The sequence below is a fragment of the Protomyctophum parallelum genome (assembly GCF_964188405.1).
Source record: "Protomyctophum parallelum genome assembly, chromosome: 3".
NCBI lineage: Eukaryota > Metazoa > Chordata > Actinopteri > Myctophiformes > Myctophidae > Protomyctophum > Protomyctophum parallelum.
The window spans coordinates 34,230,316-34,256,130 of NC_139698.1; the positions used below are offsets into that span (position 1 = coordinate 34,230,316).

The 25,815-nt window shown below is 41.0% G+C and overlaps 1 protein-coding gene across 1 annotated transcript in view; it reads left to right on the forward strand.

The window, feature by feature from the left end:
* Positions 1–25,591, forward strand: part of LOC310856322 (exostosin-1a-like) — a 60,250-nt gene extending 34,659 nt beyond the window's left edge. The window contains exons 2-11 of the mRNA XM_083761683.1: positions 7,144–7,237; positions 11,112–11,219; positions 11,386–11,505; positions 14,867–14,999; positions 16,436–16,554; positions 17,161–17,256; positions 18,564–18,653; positions 18,916–19,076; positions 20,142–20,313; positions 21,012–25,591. Coding sequence (XP_083617809.1) covers positions 7,144–7,237; positions 11,112–11,219; positions 11,386–11,505; positions 14,867–14,999; positions 16,436–16,554; positions 17,161–17,256; positions 18,564–18,653; positions 18,916–19,076; positions 20,142–20,313; positions 21,012–21,197 — 1,279 coding nt within the window. The 3' untranslated portion in view covers positions 21,198–25,591. The remainder of the gene's footprint in view (positions 1–7,143; positions 7,238–11,111; positions 11,220–11,385; positions 11,506–14,866; positions 15,000–16,435; positions 16,555–17,160; positions 17,257–18,563; positions 18,654–18,915; positions 19,077–20,141; positions 20,314–21,011) is intronic.
* The last annotated feature ends 224 nt before the right edge of the window (positions 25,592–25,815 follow it).

Consider the following 25,815-nt stretch of genomic DNA (forward strand, 5'->3'; position numbering starts at 1 on the left):
CTCTAGGTGGCAGCATTAGTGTAGCTAAGCTGTGCCTCTAGCGTTCACTTTGAGAGGACGGCTGTAGCCCCCTGCACACTCAATTAGATTCAAAGGAGCTTTATTGGCATGAGAAAACATACGCGTTTACATTACCAAAGCAAAAGTGGAAGAAAACAATCAAGATAAAACAATAGAATAAACGTGTAAACAGAGCTGTGTTACATTAACACTTGAGTAATACTATATTGTGAAACTGTGCATTTTCTGTCAGATACATCCATGTAGGAGGTCTACGCTTTATACTTTTGAAAGTTGACAGCAGTATTTCAATGTTTTTTGCAATTATTTGGATATAAACATTTGGTCCTTGGGTGATTGTAATCCGTGGGAAGTACATGTCTCTGTCTTGGTACAGTGGACAGACGGTTAGGAAGTGTAGCTCAGGGTGCACGGTGGCACAGTTGGTAGTGCTGTCGCCTCACAGCTAGAAGGTCCTGGGTTCGATTTCCGCTCGGGGCGCTGTGGGTGCTGGTGGCGTGTTTCCTCCTCCGCGTCATCAGTGCCCATACCCGAAGGCGGGGTTGGCGAAAGGGCCTTTCTGTGTGGAGTTTGCATGTTCTCCCCGTGTCCCCTAGGGTAGGTACACTCACAAAAACATGCAGTAATCCTGGTCTCTAAACTGCCTCCCCCTGGCCAGCCGGGGCGCCTGATGGAGGGGAAAGGAACTGGTTGGAATAACGTGTTCCTCCACACAATTCGGCCCACCGACTTCAAATTCGACACACACGTTCCACACCATCACAGGGGGTGCAGCCGACCCACGGTTGTCCAGAACCTCCCCAAAAAGTCCTCTGCCCGAGATCTGGACAGGGCCCCTGCCCAGGGTCCATAACTCCATATATGGAGCTGGCCTGTTCTGACATCATTTTGACGTCTGCATAGACTCCATATTTGGGCATGCCTGACAAAGAACATATGGGCATAAAAGGAACACAGACATTATTTCTGGGTGGGGCATGCATTTCCAACTTGCATCGTTCCAAGTAGGCCAGTGCCCAATTGGCACCGCTGTAGAGGCCCGCTCTAGTATAATATAAATCAGACTTAAGATAATTTAGAGAGACAAGTCCATCAGAGTGTAGAACACCCATTATGAGTCTCTCGTTTGGGCTTCAGTAGAACCTGAATGATTCATTTAGTTGTCCTACATTTACACTCATGTGATCTAATCATGGCAGTATTAGTGACAATTATTTCCCTGCTGTTTCATTCCCTCCCATCAAGATTTCAAGAAGATAACCAAAATCATCCCTTCAATTATTAATTCATCCACTTATTCCCTCATTCACAAGGAAGTGCATGGGAACGGAGTCAGAAGGAGCATTATTCTTCAGTACATATTCTACTGATGGAGGGGAAAGGAACTGGTCGGAATAACGTGTTCCTTCCACGTGCTACGTCCAGCCGGGGAAAATCCCTGTCTGTCAGGTGAAAAGAAGCAGCTTGGACTCCTCATGCATAGAAGGAAGCATGAGGTCAGTCCGCTGCCCCCCCCAGGTTGGCAGAGGATGTGTAGCGCCAAGGATTACATTAGATAATTGACACTGGGTGAAAAAATGGTTTGCAAAATTGTGGGATAAAATATATATAATCTTTTAAACAGAGCTTTTGCCAGAGGAAACAAAAGGAAGCAGAAAACATAAGAGAGAGATAAGTGTGGGTGAAGAAGATAATGAGTGACACAAAATGATGAAACGAAAAATGAGTGGAAAAAATATTAAAGTGGCTTAAAGGACAACTTTAGTTTTTTTCAACCAAGGTTCATGTTTTAGGTTATTAGAGAAACTAAAAGGTGAGTGTTAATTTTCTTTCATTTGCTGCTTTGTCTCGTTTTGGGAATTTTAGCAGTTTTTGACAGGGGGGCGGGGGCATTCGAGCATGGGGCTAAATATGTATTTTTTTACAAAATAATATGGCAATTTTTTTATTTATTATTTACTATAGTCCTAATAAACCCCAAGAAATTACATCTGGCCACAAAAGATCACAGGATCTACTGAATGTGACAAACTGACATATTGAGCCTATACACACACAGTATAAGCCTTCCCCCAGTAGGCTACCTTCACATTCAGTAGATCCTGTGATCTTCTGTGGCCAGATGTAACTTCCTGGGGTTTATTAGGACTATAGTAAATAATACAAAGATAAATCACCATACATTTTGGTAAAAAAATACATATTTAGCCCCATGCTCGAATGCCCCCGCCCCCCTGTCAAAAAGAGCTAAAATCCCCAAAACGAAAGAAAGCAGCAAATGAAAAAGAATTAACACTCATCTTTTAGTTTCTCTAATAACAACCTAAAACATGAACCTTGGTTGAAAAAAACTAAAGTTGTCCTTTAAACTTTACTTTGTCCTATTTCCATCGTCTATGCTTTTGGTTGCTGTCTTTAGTTATAAAAGGTCTCTCTTGTGTCAGATCAGGAACTGTGTTTCATTATTGATCTGAGTTGTGCTGAGAAGATGCTCTGGGTTCAGTACAATTCAGTTACTGTAGTTCATACTTCCTCTATATAACTGAGGAAACTAATTACTCAGAAGTAAGTTGTTGCACTTTCCATGTGATACTGCCTGGCGTCACCTTGTTCTGCGTGCACGCGACACAACAGAAACGTCACTCACCACCCTTCGAGGGAGACTTTTTAGGGACCGCATGCCGCATGGTTGGTCAACCAAGTTGTGTAGAATGATGTCTTTTTGAGTGGTGTGACAGCTATTTCATGTGTGTGGCTGGGTCTATCCCTGTGTCCGAGCATGAAAATAGCGTTATAGCGTTTGTTCACCACCAAGTGTCACTGTTGCACAGCCTAACACACAGACACACAGGCCAGGGAGGAGGGCTTGTACAGTACAGTACAGTACAGTACAGTACAGTACAGTACAGTACAGTACAGTACAGCACCACTCACTTCAGAAGGGTCTGACTCTGATTCTTTTGTAGCAGGAAGGTTCCTGGTTCGATTCCTGGCTCCATCTGGCCTTCCGGTATAGAAACATTTATTCTTTGCGTTTGGTATGCCAGCAATATGCATTTCGGCAGACTTTGTGTTTATTGACTAACTTTGAGTGGATTCACTTGAAAGCCAGACATCTGGATTGTCTGGCAGGATTGGTAGTCCATTTACCTGTTACCTTCCATTTAGGCCTTTTTACATGTTTATTACAGGTTTTATGAGCTTTTATTCCTTGTGATTATCTATAATGTATGGCCTATCTCCTTTTGCTAGTCTCCTTTCATTGATTAAAAAGGGAACATTCCCTGACAGACGCGACGCTGACGTGCCCGGTGGAGCCCCGGTGTTACACTCAGGTCTATAATAGGGAGTGACTCATTACAGCGCTCTGCCTATGAACTCGAGTGGAAAACATCCAATCAATATCTAGGCTCGGAGATGACAGCTGTTGTGTGCTGAGTGATCTCCATGTATGAACAAATGTCTGCCAACCCATAGCTAGACATCTGGAGTAGTTGCTTACATAGTGTTTCCATTTAATGCCCCCATCTTTGTTTCATTAGATCATTCTGTTGGAGGATGGTTCTATTGTGCCTGCCTGTCTAATTGTTTTGATTACACCGACAACTTTCCCAGTAACCTCCCATACACATGAAATTAACATAAAGAAAACTAGAAACCAAGGAAGGAATTAGTTGACATTGGCAGCAATTTTAGCTCTAACTAGTCACTGTCACTGACATAGTTACAGTGTCCTACTATGAGACTGCTCTCCCCACACACAGCCAACTGGAAGAGTAGAAAGTAACCCGCAGAGGTATGCAGGGAGAGGAACATCTGGTCCTCTCTGACTTCCCACTGACAGGACCTGTGATGGATGGGACATTCACACCCAGCCAGTCCAGATATGGACCTATACTTTTTTTTTATGGGGCTGCACAAATGGTCACAGTTTTGAAATGCCTCCAGCTGGATTATTCGCTTGTAGTGCCTAATGATAGCCTAGTGTATCCGAGATGGAGCCATTTAGATGAATCAGGTTATGATATAACGTCTAGATTCAATTTCTAATGCATTGACGATAGAAGAGTAAAACCTGTAATATATATTTCAATAAAATGGTAGCCAGCTGATTTTGTCTAGGCCTTGCTTCATTTTCCCACTAATGCACTGCTACAACTATGAAATACATTTTACCTGGTATGAGTGCTGCTAAGCTCATTGATTTCCTATTATCTGACATGCACTGTGCATGCTGCTTACCTGGCTCCATAGTACAACAATTTATACTTAAGTTATCTACTTAAATAAAGATAAACTGAATTCATGTTTTCTAATAAAGTAGTCCTGCCAGAAATAACTATACAGTACTATTCATTCACTGCTTTTGGCACTGCTGCTGGATACATGTATGTCTCTTTAATAGCCTCAGCTATGTATTGTAGTGTGTACTTTTTAGTTTTTTAAAGTTATTTTGGGCTTTTCTGCTTTTATTTGGATAGTGACAGGAAACTGGGGAGTGACACGCGGTAAAGGTCGCCGGACTTGGGAGTCGAACCTGTGACTCGCTGTCAGGCTGCATTAAGAGCCTATGGGGCTCGATTTTCGTCACCGCTAAACCCCTTATCCCTAAACTTCTTTGGCTAGTTGAACTATTAAAAAATGTTTTTAAAAATAGTAATAAAAAAAAGGCAATCTACATTGACACGTTGTGAGCTTCTAGACTGGCCATTTTAAGTTTTTAACTATTCAAAAATGTTTCGCAAAATAGTAAAAAAAAAAAGGCAAAGAAGTTTAGGGATAGGGGGTTTAGCGGTGGCGTGTGTTATGCACCTTAACCACTAGGCCACCGGTGCCCTGTAGTGTGCACTTTTTGACCATTTAGTTTTTCCCACGGCGGTCAGCAAGCCGTGGGCATACTTTAAATAAAATAAATTAAAAGGAATGTTTAAATAAAATAAATTAAAAGGAATGGATGGTTTGCCACGGCAGTTATGCAAATAGAACTGCAACGGCTTATCATCCTGCGCAAGTCAGCATTATTTTATGCACAAAAATATGCCAAGGCTGATTTCCCACACCACTGCGCCATGGGCTTCAGCATATTCATGCTTGTGTTCCTTAGTTGTTCTTTAATGTAGAGTAATTATGGTGGATAAGGCCTGTATGTGATTTTGAATGGACTCCAGCATGCCTATAGGTCCTCAAGATCATTCTCTGTTGTGGCTCCTGCTTATGACTCACTAATTACTACAATCATCATTGAAGAAAAGGGAAATGTATATGTGTATAATTAAAAGGATTGAAACATGACGCAATTCAGTTTGATGACTGTATAGTTGTTTAGAGGTGCAGGTCCATGGTTGCTGAGGTAGTGCAGCCTTGAGCATAAGTATCACATAATGTACACAAACACAGTTACACTCACCTTTTACCGTCAAATTAGCATTCTTGTCTGGATGCACCTAGACATCTGTTTGCTCATACAGATATTTGTAGACACACTTGCAAAAAAAATCATACACTCACAAATTAACTTGCAGTACCAAGTCCCTATAAACTCATATACACTAATCTCTCTCTTTTGCGCGCACACACACACACACACACACACACACACACACACACACACACACACACACACACACACACACACAGAGAGAGAGAATCAGTGCTGAAGGAATTCCAAGCAGCTCCTTAATCCATGCAAGCGCTGACTGAGGCTTAGATTGAGGCATGGTGGTGGAGAGATGAAGGGAGGGCATGAGGAAGAAAGGAGAGATGTTGAGACGTGCAGGTGAGGGGGCAGAGGGTTTAGAGACAGGTGGGGCTCATGAGGGGACAGGTGAGGGGGCAGAGGGTTTAGAGACAGGTGGGGCTCATGAGGACATGTGAGGGGGCAGAGGGTTTAGAGACAGGTGGGGCTCATGAGGGGACAGGTGAGGGGGCAGAGGGTTTAGAGACAGGTGGGGCTCATGAGGGGACAGGTGAGGGGGCAGAGGGTTTAGAGACAGGTGGGGCTCATGAGGGGACAGGTGAGGGGGCAGAGGGTTTAGAGACAGGTGGGGCTCATGAGGGGACAGGTGAGGGGGCAGAGGGTTTAGAGACAGGTGGGGCTCATGAGGGGACAGGTGAGGGGGCAGAGGGTTTAGAGACAGGTGGGGCTCATGAGGGGACAGGGAGCTGCCCAGATGAAAGTACTTGTGGAAAGTACTTTCCAGGTATGATGAACCCCCTCAATTATGTTGTCAGCTACACTGAGGTCATCGTGTAAATGCTTTGGTCTGCATTAAAATTATATCTATCTATCTATCTATCTATCTATCTATCTAGTCATACACATCCCTAGTGTAAACCATAACACTTCTCTTTTCTCTACTGTATATGAACATGATCACAGGCCTCAGATGTTTCTGATGTGGGTGTGTTAGCAACATCCCGCTGATGATGTGCAACTTTAACCAGCCATATCTGACAATCGGAAATAATATTACTCGGTCCTGCCTCTTCCACTTTATTTAGAAAATCATGTAGACTGGATAGGGAGCACTGACTGAAAATGAAATAGCAATATTATTTTGCATTTCATAAAAAATATTAAATACAATTATAAAAGCCAATGTAGTAGTGGTGGGTTTTCCATTAGCCCCACATTTTTAGTCCTTTAATGCTAGCACTGCCAACACGCTACTGTGTCTAACTTGCTATTCCATCAATTGTGCATAAACCACTTACTGGGGTATTTCTCTTTAAAGGCCAGTGCACACCAATGATTCTCAAACTAACTCCTTGCAACATGCAACTACTTGCAACCATTATCCATAGCAACCATAGTTGCAAGGAGCTGCATTGGTGTGGACTGGCCTTAAATGGTTTTGTTGCAAGGAGTAGTTGTATTGTTTTGGACTGTCACTGGACTGGCCTTTACACACAATTGTTCAGCTACTGTATACACATCAAGGGTTAAAGTGGTTAAGGCTTACCCTCAAACTAGATGGCAAACCTGCAAAGAGTCTTGGTCTTCACTCTAACTGGAGGAATTGAAAGCACATTGAAGTCCCACACTGTATTCCAGATTAGATATTCTGCATAATCATTGGATGATGTGTTCCTGATCTCCTGTCTTTTGCCATTCTCCTGTAGGTACGACTACAGGGAGATGCTGTACAACTCCACGTTTTGTCTGGTGCCCCGAGGACGACGGCTGGGTTCCTTCCGCTTCCTGGAGGCCCTGCAGGTCGGTGCCACAATTGCCACAATACTGTAAACAATGCATGTACATTCACACAATGATTTTAAGTAGGCCTAAATAATGGCCATCATTAAGCTCCTGATGGCTCACCTGAATCTTAATAGTTAAGATATAAATAGTCTGAATCCAATTTTGGCACATTGCTGTGCTATTATTAGAGATCAGTTAACTTTGACTTGTGTATTCCCTTAGAATGTGAAAATGTGAAATGTTTTGACTCTGTGTCAGCATGGTTATACAGTAGTCAGTAGTGCATTTTGAAGACGGGGTTGAAAGTCCACTGGCAGTTCTGGTTGGGATGTGCCCTTCTGCTGAATTACTGTGGTCTGCTTCAGTGGCTCTCTGTACGTCAGTGATGGTCAGTGCTGCTGCAGAGGGATGGATAGTGAAGTGATGATGATGTAGTGACTTTTCTCGGTAGCTTGCACTGGTGTTTTGCAGCCAGTATTAGTAGCTGTCCCTGACTTTGTGTTTTCAATGCCCCCTCTGCCATCTGATCTGTAGTTTGTCACTTTCACCCTTCCTCTCTTCTTTTCAATTCATACTTTTGTCTTCACCACTTACTTATGTAATTATTCTTCTCTGGTGGGTATGATTTAATTTAAGACCAGTACATTCAATCATATACCTTTCAGAGCTATATGATATGGGAGAAAAAAATCACACGCGTGTGAAGTGAGGGGCGCTAATATATTAAAGTCTAACTCTAAGTATAAGTCTAACTTTACAACGATTTCTACATGGATTTGATTGTTTTATGATTACCAAAGCGCACCGTATTTGCAACACTGAAAATGACTTGATGAAGTGCATCTTTTCAGAAATGTAATACACAGTGAGATCAGTAAGCACTGGAATGGCACACTTTCACATGAGATGTTGATACACAGCAAATGTGTGAGCAAAACATCACAAAAACAGCTGTGGGGTTAACTCATTGTGTTGACAATGCATTTGGTACCACGGTGCTAACCACAAAGATGGATATATTGCCCCATCTCATAAACCATAAGCCTTACATAAAACATAAGTAAGGCTCTATGAGGAGACTGCCAGATCTCGGCAAAAGCTTAACCTACTTGTAACCTCTGTGCTGGCTCTAACCACAGACACATGGACAGCACTCATGGCTAAATCTTCCATCACCATGTCCTGGAGTATACAGTATTTTGATTTATTGCCAGCCACTGAACCAGTCAGCTTTATGAAGGATTAATTTAAAGTGCCTATCTATTGAGTATTCCAAAAATATTCGCCAGGACGGTAGAATATTCCAAATTGATTTTTGGTCAGTTATGCCCATCCCTAGTATTATGGTATGATCCTAAGAGAGTTGTTTCAGTATTGCCATGCAATTGATTTACTAGCCCTACCAATATGTTCTGTATTCATATATTTATCCACAACACTAATTGTGTCTGATGTGGTGCCCTTGTGCTTGTCTAATTGTATCCATCATGCGTGTCTTGAGTGTACAGGGTTTGATGAGGGCCCAGGTCGAGCCGGGCCTTAATTTTCGGGACTGTTGAGAACTCTAGTTTTTGCCGGCTGCCGGGCGCGGCTGCACAAATAACATTGGGGCCGTCTAGTTTAAATGGACAGGTATCAGTCAAAAGGTTGACATCGAAGAGGAAGGATTTCCATCCCTGATGATGTCAATGATGTCACGAATCCTGTGTGTGCACCATATATGGGGGCTTTCCTCATGTATGGGATTTTGACTGATACACTGACGGATAATGCAAGATTCCATAGTTCTCTGCCTGGTGGCTGCTTGAACATTCACACGATCAAGTTCTCTCTGTCATGATCATAAACAAACACACATGCACACACACACAAGCGCGCGCACACGCACTGTAAACGTAAACTGCTCCCAGTCAAAGTATATTAACGTTTTGACAGGTTTTCTAATATGCAATTAACCTACTTGTACAGGTTTTAGTGGGTATAATGCTTGGGGACCGTAGAATAATTAATAGATTAATTGGATTCAGCATACCTTGCTGGAGGAGAGGAGCCAATGACACTTGTTGCTGCATTCGATACAGCCACATCGGCCTGAACAGATATGTGTGATTGTGTGGGGTGGCAGGTATTGGCAGACTAGCAGTTAAATAAAACCAACTACTTTGTAGTTGGAAGATTCTAAAGACCCTGTACTCTATTCATGGATACTGCCCAAGCCGTCCGGTGCCAAGCCTCTCATATTTATTCATAGAATTTCATTGTACCCAAATGGCCATCTGGGTATGCAAACAGGTAATCATAAAGCAGTCACAGCAATGAATCAAATTTATGGCAGTGCTTTATATCGGCATCAAATTACATTATGCAAAAACTAAGAGGATTCTCAGCTGGTTAAATATTTGATCATGGGATTTGGCCAGTAATCCTAGATCAACACCATAGATATTGAGAAGCCTGATGCTTGCACATTTAGGTTGGCTAATGGCTATGCAGAGTGTATGCTTACTAACTGGACAGTGGACATCCCCTCCAAATATTTAAATAATTTGGCTAAAGTTAAATTCTAGGGTTTGCTACCCTGCCTTCCATTAAACAGACACACACAAAAACAAACTTAATACTTACAAAGAACTGAACTAATGTTCCAGTATGTGCTTCACAAAAAAATTACACATTTCAGTCTCTGGCCTGAAGACACATTTGCAATCCATCTGATATGGTGTAGAGATCAACTGGCACTGGAGAGTTTGCCTTGGCCAAACACCTCGCGATATGTGTGATTTGTGTTTATTACAACCCTGTCACCTAGCTCGACGCCCACCGTTTAAAACGGTATAAGGAACTGTCACTTAGCATCTAGCAACAACCCTACGATTTCATGCTTGCATTTGTGGACGTATGCATGTTATTATAACGTGGTTGTACGTTGTGTATTGACAGAGCAGCACTAAGTATGAGCCTCTTGTAGCGTTGATTGCTCTGTGAGAGCAGATTGACATTACCCAGTCTGTTATGGACATGCATGACTGACCAAAATCTAATTCTACCGCTATTTTCGATCCCCCCCTGCGTCCCCCATTTATTTAATAATGACCATTTCTATTCTCAAAAACTTATTTTAATAATACATTATTCTGACCCATCCCTACTGTCTGTAGAGATTACAATTGGCCTATATGAACCACACAAAACTTGCAGGAAGAAACGTCATTATGCCAAGATATCTCCTGCACAACTTGAATAAAGACTTATGAAGGCATCATTATTCTAGCTGCATACTAGCTTCTGTGGGTCCACTCCAGTCTAACCCTATGCCTCCTGCAGAAAACTCAGCAAAGCTTCTGATTGGTTGATTAGATTTGTGTGTGGTACATTGGGAGAGGCTGAATACATGAGCTGGACAGAAAGCCCTGAATGGTCTGATTTGCATGCTTTGCAGCTCCGACAGCATACTCCATGTGATGTCATACTTTTCTTTGTTCTATCTGTTGTAATTTTTCAACCTGTATGGAAGAACACAAATTAAATGTCGCATGAGTGGTGGCTTCTCAATCTGTGTCGAAATGAAGTGCTTTAAGATGCATTGCATGCACCGGAGAATCACCAGGAAGCAGACAGCGCTTTCATCCAGCGTTCCAGACCACTTATTTAACATGTCTAATGATTTACTTTTGTTGTCTATGAATAGAATTGTTAAATGTCACTGGCTGTCATTTCAGTCGACAGATGTTCTGAGACATTTTATCGCTTTTTTAACTGTGTGTGTGTGTGTGTGTGTGTGTGTGTGTGTGTGTGTGTGTGTGTGTGTGTGTGTGTGTGTGTGTGTGTGTGTGTGTGTGTGTGTGTGTGTGTGTGTGTGTGTGTGTGTGTGTGTGTGTTCGTCATACAGGCAGCATGTGTGCCAGTGATGCTGAGTAATGGCTGGGAGCTGCCCTTCTCAGAGATCATTGACTGGAATACCGCAGCAGTGATTGGAGACGAAAGACTGCTACTACAGGTAATGAACAACTGTGTCCCAAAGCTGAAGATAAGAGAGCCAACATTCTGATGATGCAGATCTTAACCTTTAGCCAGCTGATGGGTAGACTGACTGGCTTCTGACTTCACTTCATGTTTCTGTTGCTTTCCCCCGACAACCTTCCTGACGATGTCATCTGTCCCAGATCCCATCGACGGTGCGCTCCATCCACCAAGATAAGATCCTGTCTCTGAGACAGCAGACACAGTTCCTCTGGGAGGCCTACTTCAACTCTGTGGAGACTATAGTGCTCTCTACACTGGAGGTACACACACACACACTAATTAATCAAGATGAATTAAAGGAGTAGAATAGCGTATAACGATTACAATAATAACAATTAAATAAATCAATCATAGCAAAAATGAGGGAGGTGGTGGGCCAGCTCAGAATAAAAATCACTATCGGAATCAGAAAATAAGCTTAACTGTGATTTAATAAACTCAAAACAAAATGAAAATTTCAATAACAATAGTCAACTTAAATGAAATCAAAATAAAATAAACTGTCTCAAAAGGGATGGGTGTGAGGTTCAAGTGTCCTGGCACTGTTCAAAGCTAACTTAAATATCCACAAAATAATCCAAAATGGAACCGTTACGCAAAGTCCGTCCTCCTAGTAATCCAAACTCCAGGGAAATAATCCAAAAATGGAAAGAAAGTTCTCCTTCTCCAAATGGTATAAATCCAAACGATCCAACGAACGACTATAGCAAGACTTGGGATAAATCCTCTTGCTTCTCAGTATAGCCTGTGTGTCTGTCTCTCTCCACCTCCACCCTGGACTGCCAGACTCAATCTCTCCAGGTGGCCCAAACAATGTGATTGCCCCTCACCCCATCAGCCAGGTGAGCTGTGGGCGGGGCTTCACAATCACTGCCTGTTCTGTTACCATAGCAACACATGTATCTAGCTGGTTTCTCATGGCATAGTCCAGCAGATAACTTGAAAAGACGCATAGCGTGGCAGATAGGTGGAAAATAATAACATACATGAAAATAGTGCATAGCAAACGAAAAAATGCATATAAACAATGTGACTCTGGGCACAGATGTTACAAGCGTGCACATCCAATCCAAATTGGGTAGAGGTGCAGGACCAAATCAACTTAACAAAGTGTCTGCACGGCCTGGACGGTTAGCTCAACCGTCTGGGCACCTAGGCTGCAAAACCAGCCGGACGGCGTGCCGCGGGTTCGACTCCCGAGCTCGACAGCCTTTGCCGTGTGTCACTCCCCATCTCTCTCTTACTTACTGTTCCCTATCAATAAAGGCATAAAAAGCCAAAATAAATCTAAAAAAATGTCTGCACACTGAATAAAGCTCACAAACTTTTCATTCAGTATTTTGTATGTGATTAAAAAAGTAGCTGGATGCTATGCAAAGTATGCATACTTTCAATTCAAGCTTACAATTTCAAGCAGCCCTAACACTTGTGCACACACCCAATCCAAAATTAATTAATTTCTTATTTATTTTTATTTTGACGGTACATGGAATAGCATGCAAGTGCATACTCTACACTTGTCGTTTGGGATAACCACAATGATACTAATGTGGGCACATTTGAAATTTGAGAGGGGGAAAATAAAGTGTTGACTTGTGTTGTAATGTTTTTTTTAGTTTGTCATTTATTCCCCCTGTGGATTGCATATCAATCATGTCAGTGGTTTGAGGTTTCCCCCTGTCAAAGTCCATTTAACTCTATTCTGCTTGGTGATTTCTGGCCTCGCATACCCCACTTGGGCTAGAGTTACACACTGGGGAGAGAGGGGGAGAGGGAGAGAGAGAGAAAACTATAAGGTCAGTAATTATTTAAGTACTCTGCTTTGAAAATAGCCGATCTATAATGTCCATAATGTTTCACGGAATGCGACACATTGTGAGCTTGTAAATCAGCTATTTTTAGTGTACGACAGAGCATAAATTAGGCAACACTCTGTCCTGTCACATGCCAGCGAAGATAAATGGCACAGACGTTTTAACATTTGAATGTAATTTCACTCATGTAGTACAGTTAAGAAGAGAATATAACTTAAGACAGCAATTCAAATGGATAACGTAGGGTAAGCAGCCAGTAGTAAAAGTAGTGTTATTTTAAGTTAAGCCATAATTAAGCATTATTAGTGTTTACTGACTACAGTACACCGCATGATGTTGTCCCTGGATAATGTTACACAGACTGGTCCGACTCCCAGGGGAGAGGAAGTCAGGCTGCCGGAAGGCAGGGTTGGGATTTCACAGTCACTAGGGTAAAGTTACACCGCCAAGGAGCTGATGTTCGATCTGTTTACTCTCATAATATCTTGACCTTGTTCAATAAGAAAGATGGCATGTTAGGGATCAGTGTTTTGAATTTAGATTGGCTCCTTATTTGGCTACCAGCTGGAAGTTCTTCTACAATTACATATTCAGTACCTCAACAAAGTAAACCTCAAATCACTCCTGGCTCTATTAGAGCAAGGTTGAACTTTGGTATCGGCTTGGGTTGTACAATTACCTGGCTAGAAGTACTTTTATACATCAGCTTTATGAATTGCTTTTTTACTCTATAGTTGTAATTCCATTCACACATTGTTTGGTGAGAGTGAATCACACTTTTAGCAGACAAACACAAACAAAGCTGATTCTGACAATATTGTATAAATAAGACGAGTTCTGGTGTATATACACACGTACGTGTTTTCTTTTTGTAGCCTGTGGTGATAGTGTGTGCGTGTTACACCGATATTGGTGATTTATGTTTCACTAGAGAGCTTCCGTCATGGGTAATGTAAAATAAATACGGCCATTTCACTTTCAATTACCTACTAGGGCTAGTTTTTATCCCGTGGATCTGCAGGAGCCCAGCAGTCTTTAAGTGTCTGTTTGTCTTTGTGTCTGGAGATAATCAGAAGATAATCTTGCAAACCACTGGACCAATCAGCACCACACTGCCTTTAGGCCATAGAAGTAACTTCACAGATGTATTTATATATTTAATAGATGTGTTTTATTCTTTTGGAAATGTATAGCTTTAATTTCATAATGCAAGTCAAGGGGACTGGATCAGTCTGGATCAGGTCATACATCACTGATATATGGCATACACACAGATCTGATTACATTGGCAGAATGTGTTTTCTGTCTTGTCCAGGTAGCTATCCAACTCAAGGTTCAACCAAACATAAAGATGGAGTGCCGTGATTTTTTTCCACCCTAAAACATAATCATCAGTTAGAGGAAGATTATTTTCAAAAGTGTTATTGACGGTACGGGACAGGCGGGTTATGCAAAAAAGCCGGCCCGCGCAACACTAATACGCAGTGTTACTGTACACTTTTTTTATCCACCTGCCAGCAAGGCGTTTAACTGGGATGCATGCAGAGGTTCCGCAATGTCTGTCCATGTTAAACAAAAACAGTTGCAGAATGCCTTTATATGCATTATATAGAATCTTTAGATTATTCAGCTGGATGATCATTGATCATACATCATCATCTGGACACATATTTTCATTGCCTGGTTCCATTTTTCTTGTTTGCTACAAGCTCACAACAAGTCACATCTGCTATTTTTGCTGTTCGTCATACGACTCTTAATTTGAATGCTTTTGTGACAGAAGATCGCTCTCTCTCTGTTGGTACAGATTATGCAGGACCGGGTACTGCAGCACACCTCCAGAAGTAACCTCATGTGGAACAGTCTACCCGGAGGCCTCTTCACCCTGCCTCAATACTCCACATATCTAGGAAACTTCCCCTTCTACTATGCCAGGCTGGGTTAGTGTGCATAAAACATTGGCTCTCGAACTTTCAAGGACTTGGGCATAGTCCTGTACTGTCTTGTTTCACATTCTGTCCCCAACACACACACGCACACATACACACACGCAAATTAACCACTGAAATTAATACTTCTGCATATAACGACACATGGTAATATTAATAGTAATATTTGACAGCTTGACAGTGAGATTTTCACTAGCCAACATCAGCACTGCTGGCTTATGGCCACGTGAACGCTAGTCAATCGAACATGTGAAGTATTTTGACATTGGAATTCATTATTTAAATTAATATTTATTTATTCATAATTTGCCACAGAAAGGCACACCAATTATTTCTACCATGTTGCCATGTCATACATTTGCCAGGGTAATTGCCTATATATGTGGCTGGTTGTTGACATTAGAACTGGCACCCATTGCTTAACAAGCCCCAATTAAAATGGAGCAGGTGTACACAAAGTAGGCACAGCTTGAAATAAGCACAACTACACACACACACACACACACACACACACACACACACACACACACACACAGATACACGAATAGCCAGAGGGGAGCTAGAGGCGTGATTAGAATTGGTCTTCTGTTTCTGCAGTGAACCAAAACAAGATTGCTGCTGTAAAATGGATTTGGTGTTGGAGTGTTGGAGTGCTGGCACTACTGAGATATTTGACAGTTGTGACCTTGACGTTATGTGATGTACGTGATGTAATCCTCTAATCATAATGCGTACTATATATCATAATATTTTCTGATTAACAATCTGGGAACCCATCGGCAATAAAAGGAAAGAATCAGCACCCTGTATTCCTTTGAACTTGCTCTGCCTTAGGGGTGGGGCCCCTATGTTTTCATTTCCACTAACAACAATGTACACACGTTCTGAATGGCCATGCTGACAGATTCAGTAGCGTAGCTCGGTATCTGTTCTTGAGAGATTCATTCAAAAGGATATATTTTAAAAACAAAAAAGGTCAGATTGTCTGTCCTGATGAAGGTCTAATCGACCGAAACGTCGACCCAATAAAGAGCAACATTTTGGCAAGTGTCTGACAGTGTGCGGGACCCTTTCTTTGTTTTTCAAAGATACCCTTTTTAATGTATGCTCTATTGCCCTACGCACCTGTTACTAGCCTTCTGAGGTGTGCATCGGCCTTTTGCTAAAAAAGCTTGAGAGATTAATGAAATTGAAGACGTACAAAACTAGCCGAATTCTGACTGGAATAATGCTGGTTTAATCATTTCCCAGTGTTTTCTAATAATTGGCATTACACCTAGTCCAGTTAATGTGCATCAAAATATATCTTGTCACTAAAGCTGATTCAGCAGGACCAATTGTCTTTCTTTATTTTTTTTCTCGTGAGAAACAAAAACGTAGTCAGTTTGTCTGATTCTTTCTGTTGTTGATTCCTGACTGTCTTCCAGGTATGAAGCCATACCCCAAGTTCACAGCGGTCATTCATGTGGTTACACCACTGGTCTCTCAGTCCCAGCCAATTATCAAGCTGCTTGTGGCCGTGGCCAAATCCCAGTACTGCGCTCAGGTGATGCAACACACACAAACTCTGCGGATACTGTCTGTGGTGATAAGGGTGTGGAAGCCAGTGCCTGCTGTGTGTGTGTGTGATGTCATTGTTAGGTGGATCTCCACATGCGTTTTTGGTGTAGTCACTCTAAAATGTTTCAGCACATGCACACGCACGCACGCACGCACGCGCGCGCACACACACACACACACACACACACACACACACACACACACACACACACACACACACACACACACACACATACATACACATAACCAGAACCATATTTTCTCTTTCTATTACTTGAAGCTGTTAAGGGTGCGGCGAGTTCTAGCTGTTCTAGTATTCTCTACATGGTGAGTCTGAAAATGATATAGTCACTTTAACAGGAAGAACCTTTCTTTTCACATTCCTCACAAAGAAGCAAACTATTTCAGTCTTTTCATTGTTCGTATTGTATATCTAAATGTATATTGCAAATCGTGGACTGGCACTATTATTAAATATTTCACAATGCATAGCTTTTACTTTGTACAGTGGACATACTCATACATAATATATTATATATTATTGGCGGTATCGTTCGCCAAAACTAAGATTTTGAAAATTCCCTGTGTGCAGGTGATAGTGCTATGGAACTGTGACAAGCCTCTTCCTGCCAAACACCGCTGGCCTGGCACTTCAGTCCCAGTCATTGTCATAGAGGGTGAAAATAAGGTAAAAACAACAGCTTTTGGTCCTGTTTCCCATTGTTTTTGCCTGAAAGAGCCATTTTGCATCTGTCCTTCACACTTAGTAGTTAAATTCTTGAGTTTACAAATCAATTAAGAATATATCTCTGAATAACAGCAGTTAGCAAGTGCAAATGGATAGAGAAATCATTTGACCTTCTGAATTTCCTTCTTAAGCTGCCAAGAGTGCATGGATGTTGATATTCTGGATTGTTTAGCAATGACAACAAACTAGGACACCACTGCCTTCAAACTCCACTAAAGATAAACGTGGTGGACATTGGTTACATACAGTGTTAGTGTGATTGTCACTTTAACTCTCACTGGGTGCTGTGAGCACCATTAGGATGTGAATAAAACTCCACAAGCCTCCCCGTTTTAACATGCATGATTGTGCATGATAATGATACATTGATACTTCTAGTCGTAGGGAGAAAATCTAATTTAAAGTGTCGCAAAAGCTCATAAGCCACCCAGAATAAGACCGATTGAATGAGCACAATATTGTTAATGGGTGCATAGCACAAAGTCACTGTAAAACAATTAAACAAATAGACGTGCATTTAATGGATGCAAACATCAGAGATGGGTGAATTGATGAGGCATGTTAATCGCTGAAGTCAACAAACGCTGGGCCCCCGTAATGACCCAGAGAGTTGCAGCACTTAATTAACATGTAGAAATAAACACATTAATGAGTCTGACTATAGGGATAGAAAACCCACCCAATGTTAGTTGAATAGAAGATAAATTTAGTATGCAGTTTGCTTAAATTGGATATTGCCCTGAAAGACCGTTTCATCTGAAGCTATTTGCATAGATAAACATTGAGAGGCGGGTTTCTTGGGGCTGATGGGAATAAACATGCCAGGGAATTGCACATTCACTCCACTTATAGATTTCATATCCAAATATTTTGTTAGCTATTTTTTTTATTTGTTTTGGACATTTGTCATGTCATATCATATCATTATATGTTATGTTGACATTTCCATACTGTAGAAATATTACGAGTGGCCTAGACGGCTGCTGTGGGTTTGTCTGGGTACCTAAGCTATCCAGCTTGACAGCATGTTGCTGGTTCCAATCCCGATCCTGCCAAACTTTGCTGAGTGTCACTCCCCATCTCCTCAGCATAAAAAGCCCCTGTGTGTGTGTGTGTGTGTGTGTGTGTGTGTGTGTGTGTGTGTGTGTGTGTGTGTGTGTGTGTGTGTGTGTGTGTGTGTGTGTGTGTGTGTGTGTGTGTGTGTGTGTGTGTGTGTGTGTGTGTGTGTGTGTGTCTTATTGCTGCAGGTCATGAGCAGTCGGTTCCTGCCCTATGATACTATCCCCACTGATGCTGTGCTCAGTCTGGATGAAGACACAGTGCTCTCCACCACAGAGGTCAGAAAGCTACAAAAGTGTATTTATTACACAATATCTTAGTCTTGATCTGATGGATAAAATCTATCTTTCATATCAATGAAATAAACCATTGATATTATATTTGTCCTGTTTATTTCATTTAAAAAGGGTGGGGGTGTCTGTCTATAATTTCCCTAAGCTTCTATTTGCAAATTTGTAATGATCAATTGACTGTCTCCATCTATCTCTGTCTCTCTGCATGTCTCTCTTCCACCTCTCTTTCCATTCCCGGGGCCTATAGGTGGACTTTGCCTTCACAGTGTGGCAGAGTTTCCCCGATAGGATTGTTGGTTATCCAGCCCGCAGTCACTTCTGGGACGGCGCCAAGCAGCGATGGGGCTACACCTCCAAATGGACCAATGACTACTCCATGGTACTGACTGGAGCCGCTATCTACCACAGGTATACTCTTCTCTCCATGTATTCTCCACTATTCTGTTCTGTTCTGTTCTATCTACCACACGTATACTCTTCTCTCCATGTATTCTCCACTATTCTGTTCTGTTCTGTTCTGTTCTGTGGTGGATAAAGTACTCACATTTTTTACTTAAGTAATAGTACCAATACTGAAGTGTAATTTTGTAATAATAATCTAAATCTACAAAGTAACTAGAAACTAAAGTTTTGAAATACATGTAGTGGAGTAAAAGAGTACAATATTTAAATACATGTAGTGGAGTACATGTGGTGGAGTAAAATAAAGTACAATATTTGGATCCGAGGTGTAGTGTTGTAGAAGGTAAAGTATTGGAAATTGGTAATACTCAAATAAAGTACAAATACCTGAACATTGTACTTGGAAGATAACAGAACCAGTCGTGTAAAATAACGGATACGCAATTATCTATCCCACAGTTTCTCAGGTGTCCAAATGGATATATAAAGATATATTTTTGGGGGGCTTTTTGCCTTTATTGATGGATTTTACAGTAGGTTGACAGGAAACAGGGGGGGGGGGAGACACGCAGCAAAGGTCGTCTGGATCGAGACTCGAACCCGCGACACGGCTTACCAGCCTAGGTGCCCGGACCGCTAGCCCGGGCCTTAGGTCTGTACTGTAACTCTGATAGTGTGGGTCAATTTGGTTCCATTTGCACACTGAGTTAAATACGCACTGAGGATTTTACATTGGATTGGGATTGTATCAAATGAGGATCATAGAAATTAAATCATGGATCATGATCAATCAATCAATCAATGATCATGTTCTTTTTTGTTCTGTTCTGTTCTATCCTGTTCAGTTCTGTTCTATCCTGTTCTAATTGATTCTATTCTGTGTAGTATGAGTTTCCAGAAGCTCATGCATAAAACGGGAGATATTCTGTGTTGTTCTATCCTGTTCTGTTCTGTTCCCTTACTTTGACTGCCTTTCTTTTAAAAGAGCTCGAATGTCTTAACACTAGTCTCCCCTTCTTCATCCTATCTGGCTTCATATATTCTTTCCACTTCTCCTTCTCCCACCTATAGATATTACCACTACTTGTACACCACCTACCTTCCCGCCAGTCTGAAGAGCATGGTTGATCAGATGTCCAACTGTGAAGACATCCTAATGAACTTCCTGGTGTCAGCCGTAACCAAGCTACCGCCCATTAAGGTCACGCAGAAGAAACAATACAAGGAGACCATGATGGGGCAGGTGAGATGGTTTATGTTGAACTGGTTCACTTTGTGTTCTCTAAGTCTAAGGGTGTCGTATTGGCTTCAATGGTTAGCAATACTCTTGTGCTACTGTATATCATGCTCAAATGTAAAAATCATGCATTTATAAATGTAAGAGGGATAAGTTGCCCACTTCTGTTTCTGATGTCTAATGTGTAATTAAACAAAACACTTGGATGAAGACCTAATATAATTAATGAAAACCTAGTAATGTATAATTATTTAAAAGAAGAAAAGCAGCTGGTAAGTGTGATTAATGGGAAATGGACTGAAGGATGCAATATATGAAGTCTGAATGCAACATCTACAACCAGTGTCATCTTGGCAAGTGTATTGAAGGAAATATCTTACACATATTAATGTCATAGACGTCTACATTATGTTTTTTATTTCCCACAATCATACCTCAGGGTGAGTTCATGTGACACTTGTTGTAATGGCTTGTGACGCAACCCCTCACTAGTAGGGCATGTCAGTGAGCAACCAGAAATCATCAGTGTTTGGTGAATTGAAAATGAAAGTTGTTTTCCTGCTGTGTGTCTTTCAATAAATAACACATGAATGATCACACTGGATTCTTAAAGGTCAGAATAATTTTGTAGTGCATTATTCATCATGTTTATCCCCCCTGTATTCTCTCGATCTCTAACTCGTCTCCATGTCTCCTGTCCCTAGACGTCCCGAGCGTCTCGATGGGCCGACCCCGACCATTTCGCTCAGCGTCAGAACTGCATGAACAAGTTTGCCAGCTGGTTTGGCAGCATGCCCCTGGTCCACTCTCAGATGCGGCTCGACCCGGTCCTCTTCAAGGACCAAGTATCCATACTACGGAAGAAGTACAGGGACATTGAGAGGCTATAGCCCGCTGAGCCCTCCCGCTCTCTGGACACAGCAGACATGGAGCGAGGGGGGTGTGCGGACAGACACGTAGAACGCTCCTACCCGGATTCATAAATCCATGGAACGGACGAGGTGGAAGGGGAGAAGACAGTTAGAGGACATCACCTCTACTGCTCTCGAAGCTCCCGTTGCCTCCCTCCACTGAGGTGCGCTGGTCGGGGTCAAATGTGATCTTCGCAGGCTGCTGCAAAGACATAGTTTGTATACTGTAATGCACAAATGTGTGCCAGGCACAGACAGAGACCAGAAGACTATAAACCGGGTGGGGGGAGGGGGGCTCTGTTATGACTGAAGTAGTCAAGTTTTGGAGGTGGATATAGAGGCTGCAGCAGACCAGAAAAGACGGTTCTTTTCTGTACTGTACACTATGCACAGATTCATGAGAGAATTTGCTGCCAGGATATTAATGATAATCATAATGATGAGGATAACACTATTTTGGATGTGATTAGCTATTTTTTATACAGTGAATGAATGCCCAGCACTACTCTCTCTGTATTGTCTTAATATAAACCAATGGCGGAGAAGGTGATGAGAGGGACGTCAGCCCGTCAGCCACAGAACTGAGCTACGATCAATGATGATCTGAAAGGAATTTCACAGTGCCTCAAGTAATAGATAATGTTTGGATCTGGGAGTCCTGAATGTGACTCATCTTGCTGCTTCCCACACACTTATTTTTGTTTGATCATGACTTGCCATTTTTTCTTTATAATAAGTGAATTATTTGGGTATTCTAGGACATTTTCAATTCTTCATATCAATGATTGCACCCCCACCCGATCTTTATTTACTCTCAAACAAACAAACATGAATTAACTGCCATTCTGATTAAAATGTATATTATTTTCCCACCAGAACACACTGTAACAACTATTGCTCTTATCCACCACTTTGATGAATCCCTTCCACAAGTTTAGTCAAAACTCATTCACAAGCTTCTTTCTAGCAACTAATGTGCATCATGTCAGTAAATGTATTTATTTATTTTTGGGTTTTGTTTTAAGGATATGGGTGACCAGTTTGAGCTGTATTTGGACGTGGGGTCACATGAAGTAGGCTACCACCATGAGTTACCTTGACTGAGGGAGATGGAGCTTGCTTGTTGAGGAGCCACTGTGCCAGTAACAATGTTCAGAAAGTTGCGTGGTCACTATTTCCCCCCCTTATATTATAGATCCCATTCTAACTATAGACATTGACAACAACTTTATTATAAAGAGAACGTGAAGTCACGCCATTGAAAGTAATAGCAGCGAACCTCACAAGATGGCACCACCTGTCCTTTGGGCCATGTTGTAAGGTGCTGCATCTTCTTGTAGCCCAAGCACTAGCCACTAGCTGTGGGCATGAAGGCTTCCAAATGTTCCCATACATGGAAAATAATATACTAGAAGAAAGAGACATTGTTGTCATAACCAGGCAGACAACCAATATATCATGTTTTATCCACTTCTAGTAAGCCTGTATAATATCTCCATGTCCTTCACTTTATCTCCACCAGGAGATCATGTATTCAGCCCTGTGTCTGTCTCTGTTTAGGTCTGCAGCTAATCTCGCATACAATTAGGCCAATCAGTGTCATATTTCTTGTGCACACTAACAGCAGGCCAGGAAATTCAATTATCTTAATATTTTTAAAGCGGTCAACAACTACATGCAAATTAAATTCTCTCAATATTTTTTAAAGCGGTCAACAACTAAACAAATTTCAAGACGAGAGACCTGTATGCAGATTCAAACACTGCCTTTAACCTCACCAGGCTTTCCACCTCAAAACAATGCCTTATTTATGTACTACAGCAAACAACCTTAACAATTGTATTCATTGCCTTAGGTTCAAGATTCATAACTTGTAATATGCTATTGGCTTTTGCTGTTTGTATTCTTTTTGGAAAAATATAAAAAGATACTGCTATGGAACGGCTATTTTACTTATATTGACCCTATAAACAATTTAGTATATATGTAAGGTTTTACCCAGTCAAGTGGTACCTTGTTAGATAATCCCTACATGGCCTACAACAACTTCCGCGAACCGACTTCACTGTTGTAGCCTTTTAATAAATTATGTTTGTACCTAGCTCAATAGGCTGTCTGCTGTCGTGAAGGTTTATAGTTAGAGAAATGTAAAGTTTCAACACCAAAGTAGTAAAAGTAGTAGTTATTGTGAATTAGCAAACTGGACATTTGGACTGACTGTTTCCATTATCCTCATGTTGCGTTTCTGTTTCTGCCAAAGGTTTTATTTTTGTCGTTTCTCATAAGTGCACGTCTGTTGTACCTTCAAGTTCCACAGCCCCTCTGCCGCCCTTCCCACCCCTCACTGCATGGGAACATTCTGGGAGGAAGAACGGGGACCAGCCCCACATTGCCACAGATAAAGGGAAAGATGGAGAAAGGTAGACATGTATGAGACAGAGGAGAGAAGGACGGTATTATTTTATTATTATTTACAACTGGTTATCACATGCCACATTACTCTTTCATGGCTTTTAGAGCATGGCTCCTGGAAGATAATTGCACTCTACTGAGTGCACCTTACTAGTTTTCAAGATAATGGAGTAAAATATACAGCAGTTGGAAAATATGATATATTTAATAAGTAAACTCTTCGATTTCAAGTAGGCATACAGGGCATTTTATTTATAATTACATTTATTATATTGTTTTTTTCCATAGGGTTTTAAAAATGCCCTGTGCCTCATATTCAGTATTTGGCACAGATGTTTGCAAGTCATGTTCAAAAGGCAACATTTTTCATAATATGCAACATGGTTTTAGCATCCCTGAGAAATCATATATACAATGGTATGACAGCATTTCATTAGAGGTTGCAACAAATTACAGTATTCTGAATGCCTTACACCACTTCATTACTGAATCTTCTTTTTCAGAGTTTTAACTTATTTCATTGGTTTTCCTCAATATTCAAGCTCTTTCCCCCCCTCGTCTTAATATGTCATGTCATATCAGTTTTTTTGATTTTTTTTTTAAACTGCAGTGTGCACCCATGTTTTAAAATGTTCCAGCATCTTCAAGTTTCAACTATAACTGCCAATGGAATATCCCTATAAAACCAGCAAGATTTGTATAAAAGCTTACCACGGCTTCCTGTCACTTCCTTTGGTACAGTAGTTCTGACGTGTGTATTTACATAGGATAAAAGAAAACTTTAGAAATTGTATTTTTTTTTTCTCTGAGCATCGCTCCTGTTCCTTTTTCCTCAAGTTGTGCCAATAGATCATTTATGGTTTGCTTTCTATTTGCTTTGTTTTTCATCCCAATATGATGAATGCTATGCATTCCCATATTTATTGTGTGTGTGTGTGTGTGTGAGAGTGTGAGAGAGTGAGAGAATGTATGTTTGTAAAAGACACAAAGGCAAGGCGAGTATGAATGTATGTGATCATATGCACGACAAAGGAATATAGAAGGAAGCTACGTGGTAGTTTCACAGTAGTATAGTATGTGTGGCAACAGATAAACAATCCCAGTATTTACTAAGAATAGGGCTATCAAAACAACCGAGTTTGGTCACAAAAACTGAACGTCTTAAACTGTATACTGGTGCAATATATAAGTTTTTACTTTGCTTTTCAAAGTGTTTTTTATCTCCTTCCCACCTCTGTTGTTTTTTGGGTGATATACTGTTTTGATGTGCCTTTAAAAGAAAGACACTTCTGAGTTTAGTTTATTTTTTCATCAGCCTTGAGCATGAAACAAGTCCCTGTATTATTTTTATAGTAGATTCTGTTGTCTTTTTATCATTGTCCTCTAGCAGATGGCACACATTGTTTTACACTGGAATGCTGAGACTTAAACCACCACACATCGGTTACTGACATTCCAAACCTTTCTGTTGTAGTAACATTTTTGGGGATCTTGTTTGGCTGAGACAGACATACATGCATACATACAAATAATACATACATTACAAGCATGCATGCATACATACAAATAATACATACATTACAAGCATGCATGCATTCATACACACTGGGCACTGGCTTGTATTTCTGTACATTGTCAGGACCAGTCCAAAAGTCACCTCAGAAGTTCCAAAACATTCACTTCTCTTTACAGCATAGAAATAAAGATAATAAAATTACAAACTTGGTATTTATCATACAGTTGACTTCATTTCTGCCTGCTTCCTTCACTTTGCTATGTAAGTGCAGACCTAATTTTTATGGAAAGCAAGAGGGGCGGGGGGTCCCCATTTAAGAAACAAACAAGTTTATAAAAAGAGAAATAAAAGATTTGATAAATTAGCTGTGTTTTTGTGTTTTTGTTCTTATGGATTGGATAATTATGTATTAAAAAAAATGGAATCTCAAGTTTAAAGTATTTTTTTGCGCAACAAATGAGTAAGTTGGGTTTTGAATTCTGATTCAAATTGAATGAGAATACATTATTGCAATAAATGATTTGAACTTTACTGCAAATAATTGAAATTATATGCAGCGGACAGTATAGCTCTCATGGTGTCATTCAGTCATGTCTTCTCTTTTATCCTGCTTTATAGTAGTTGAATGGTGGTGTTGCTGTGATGCATTGTGAGCTTGTAGATCTTCTA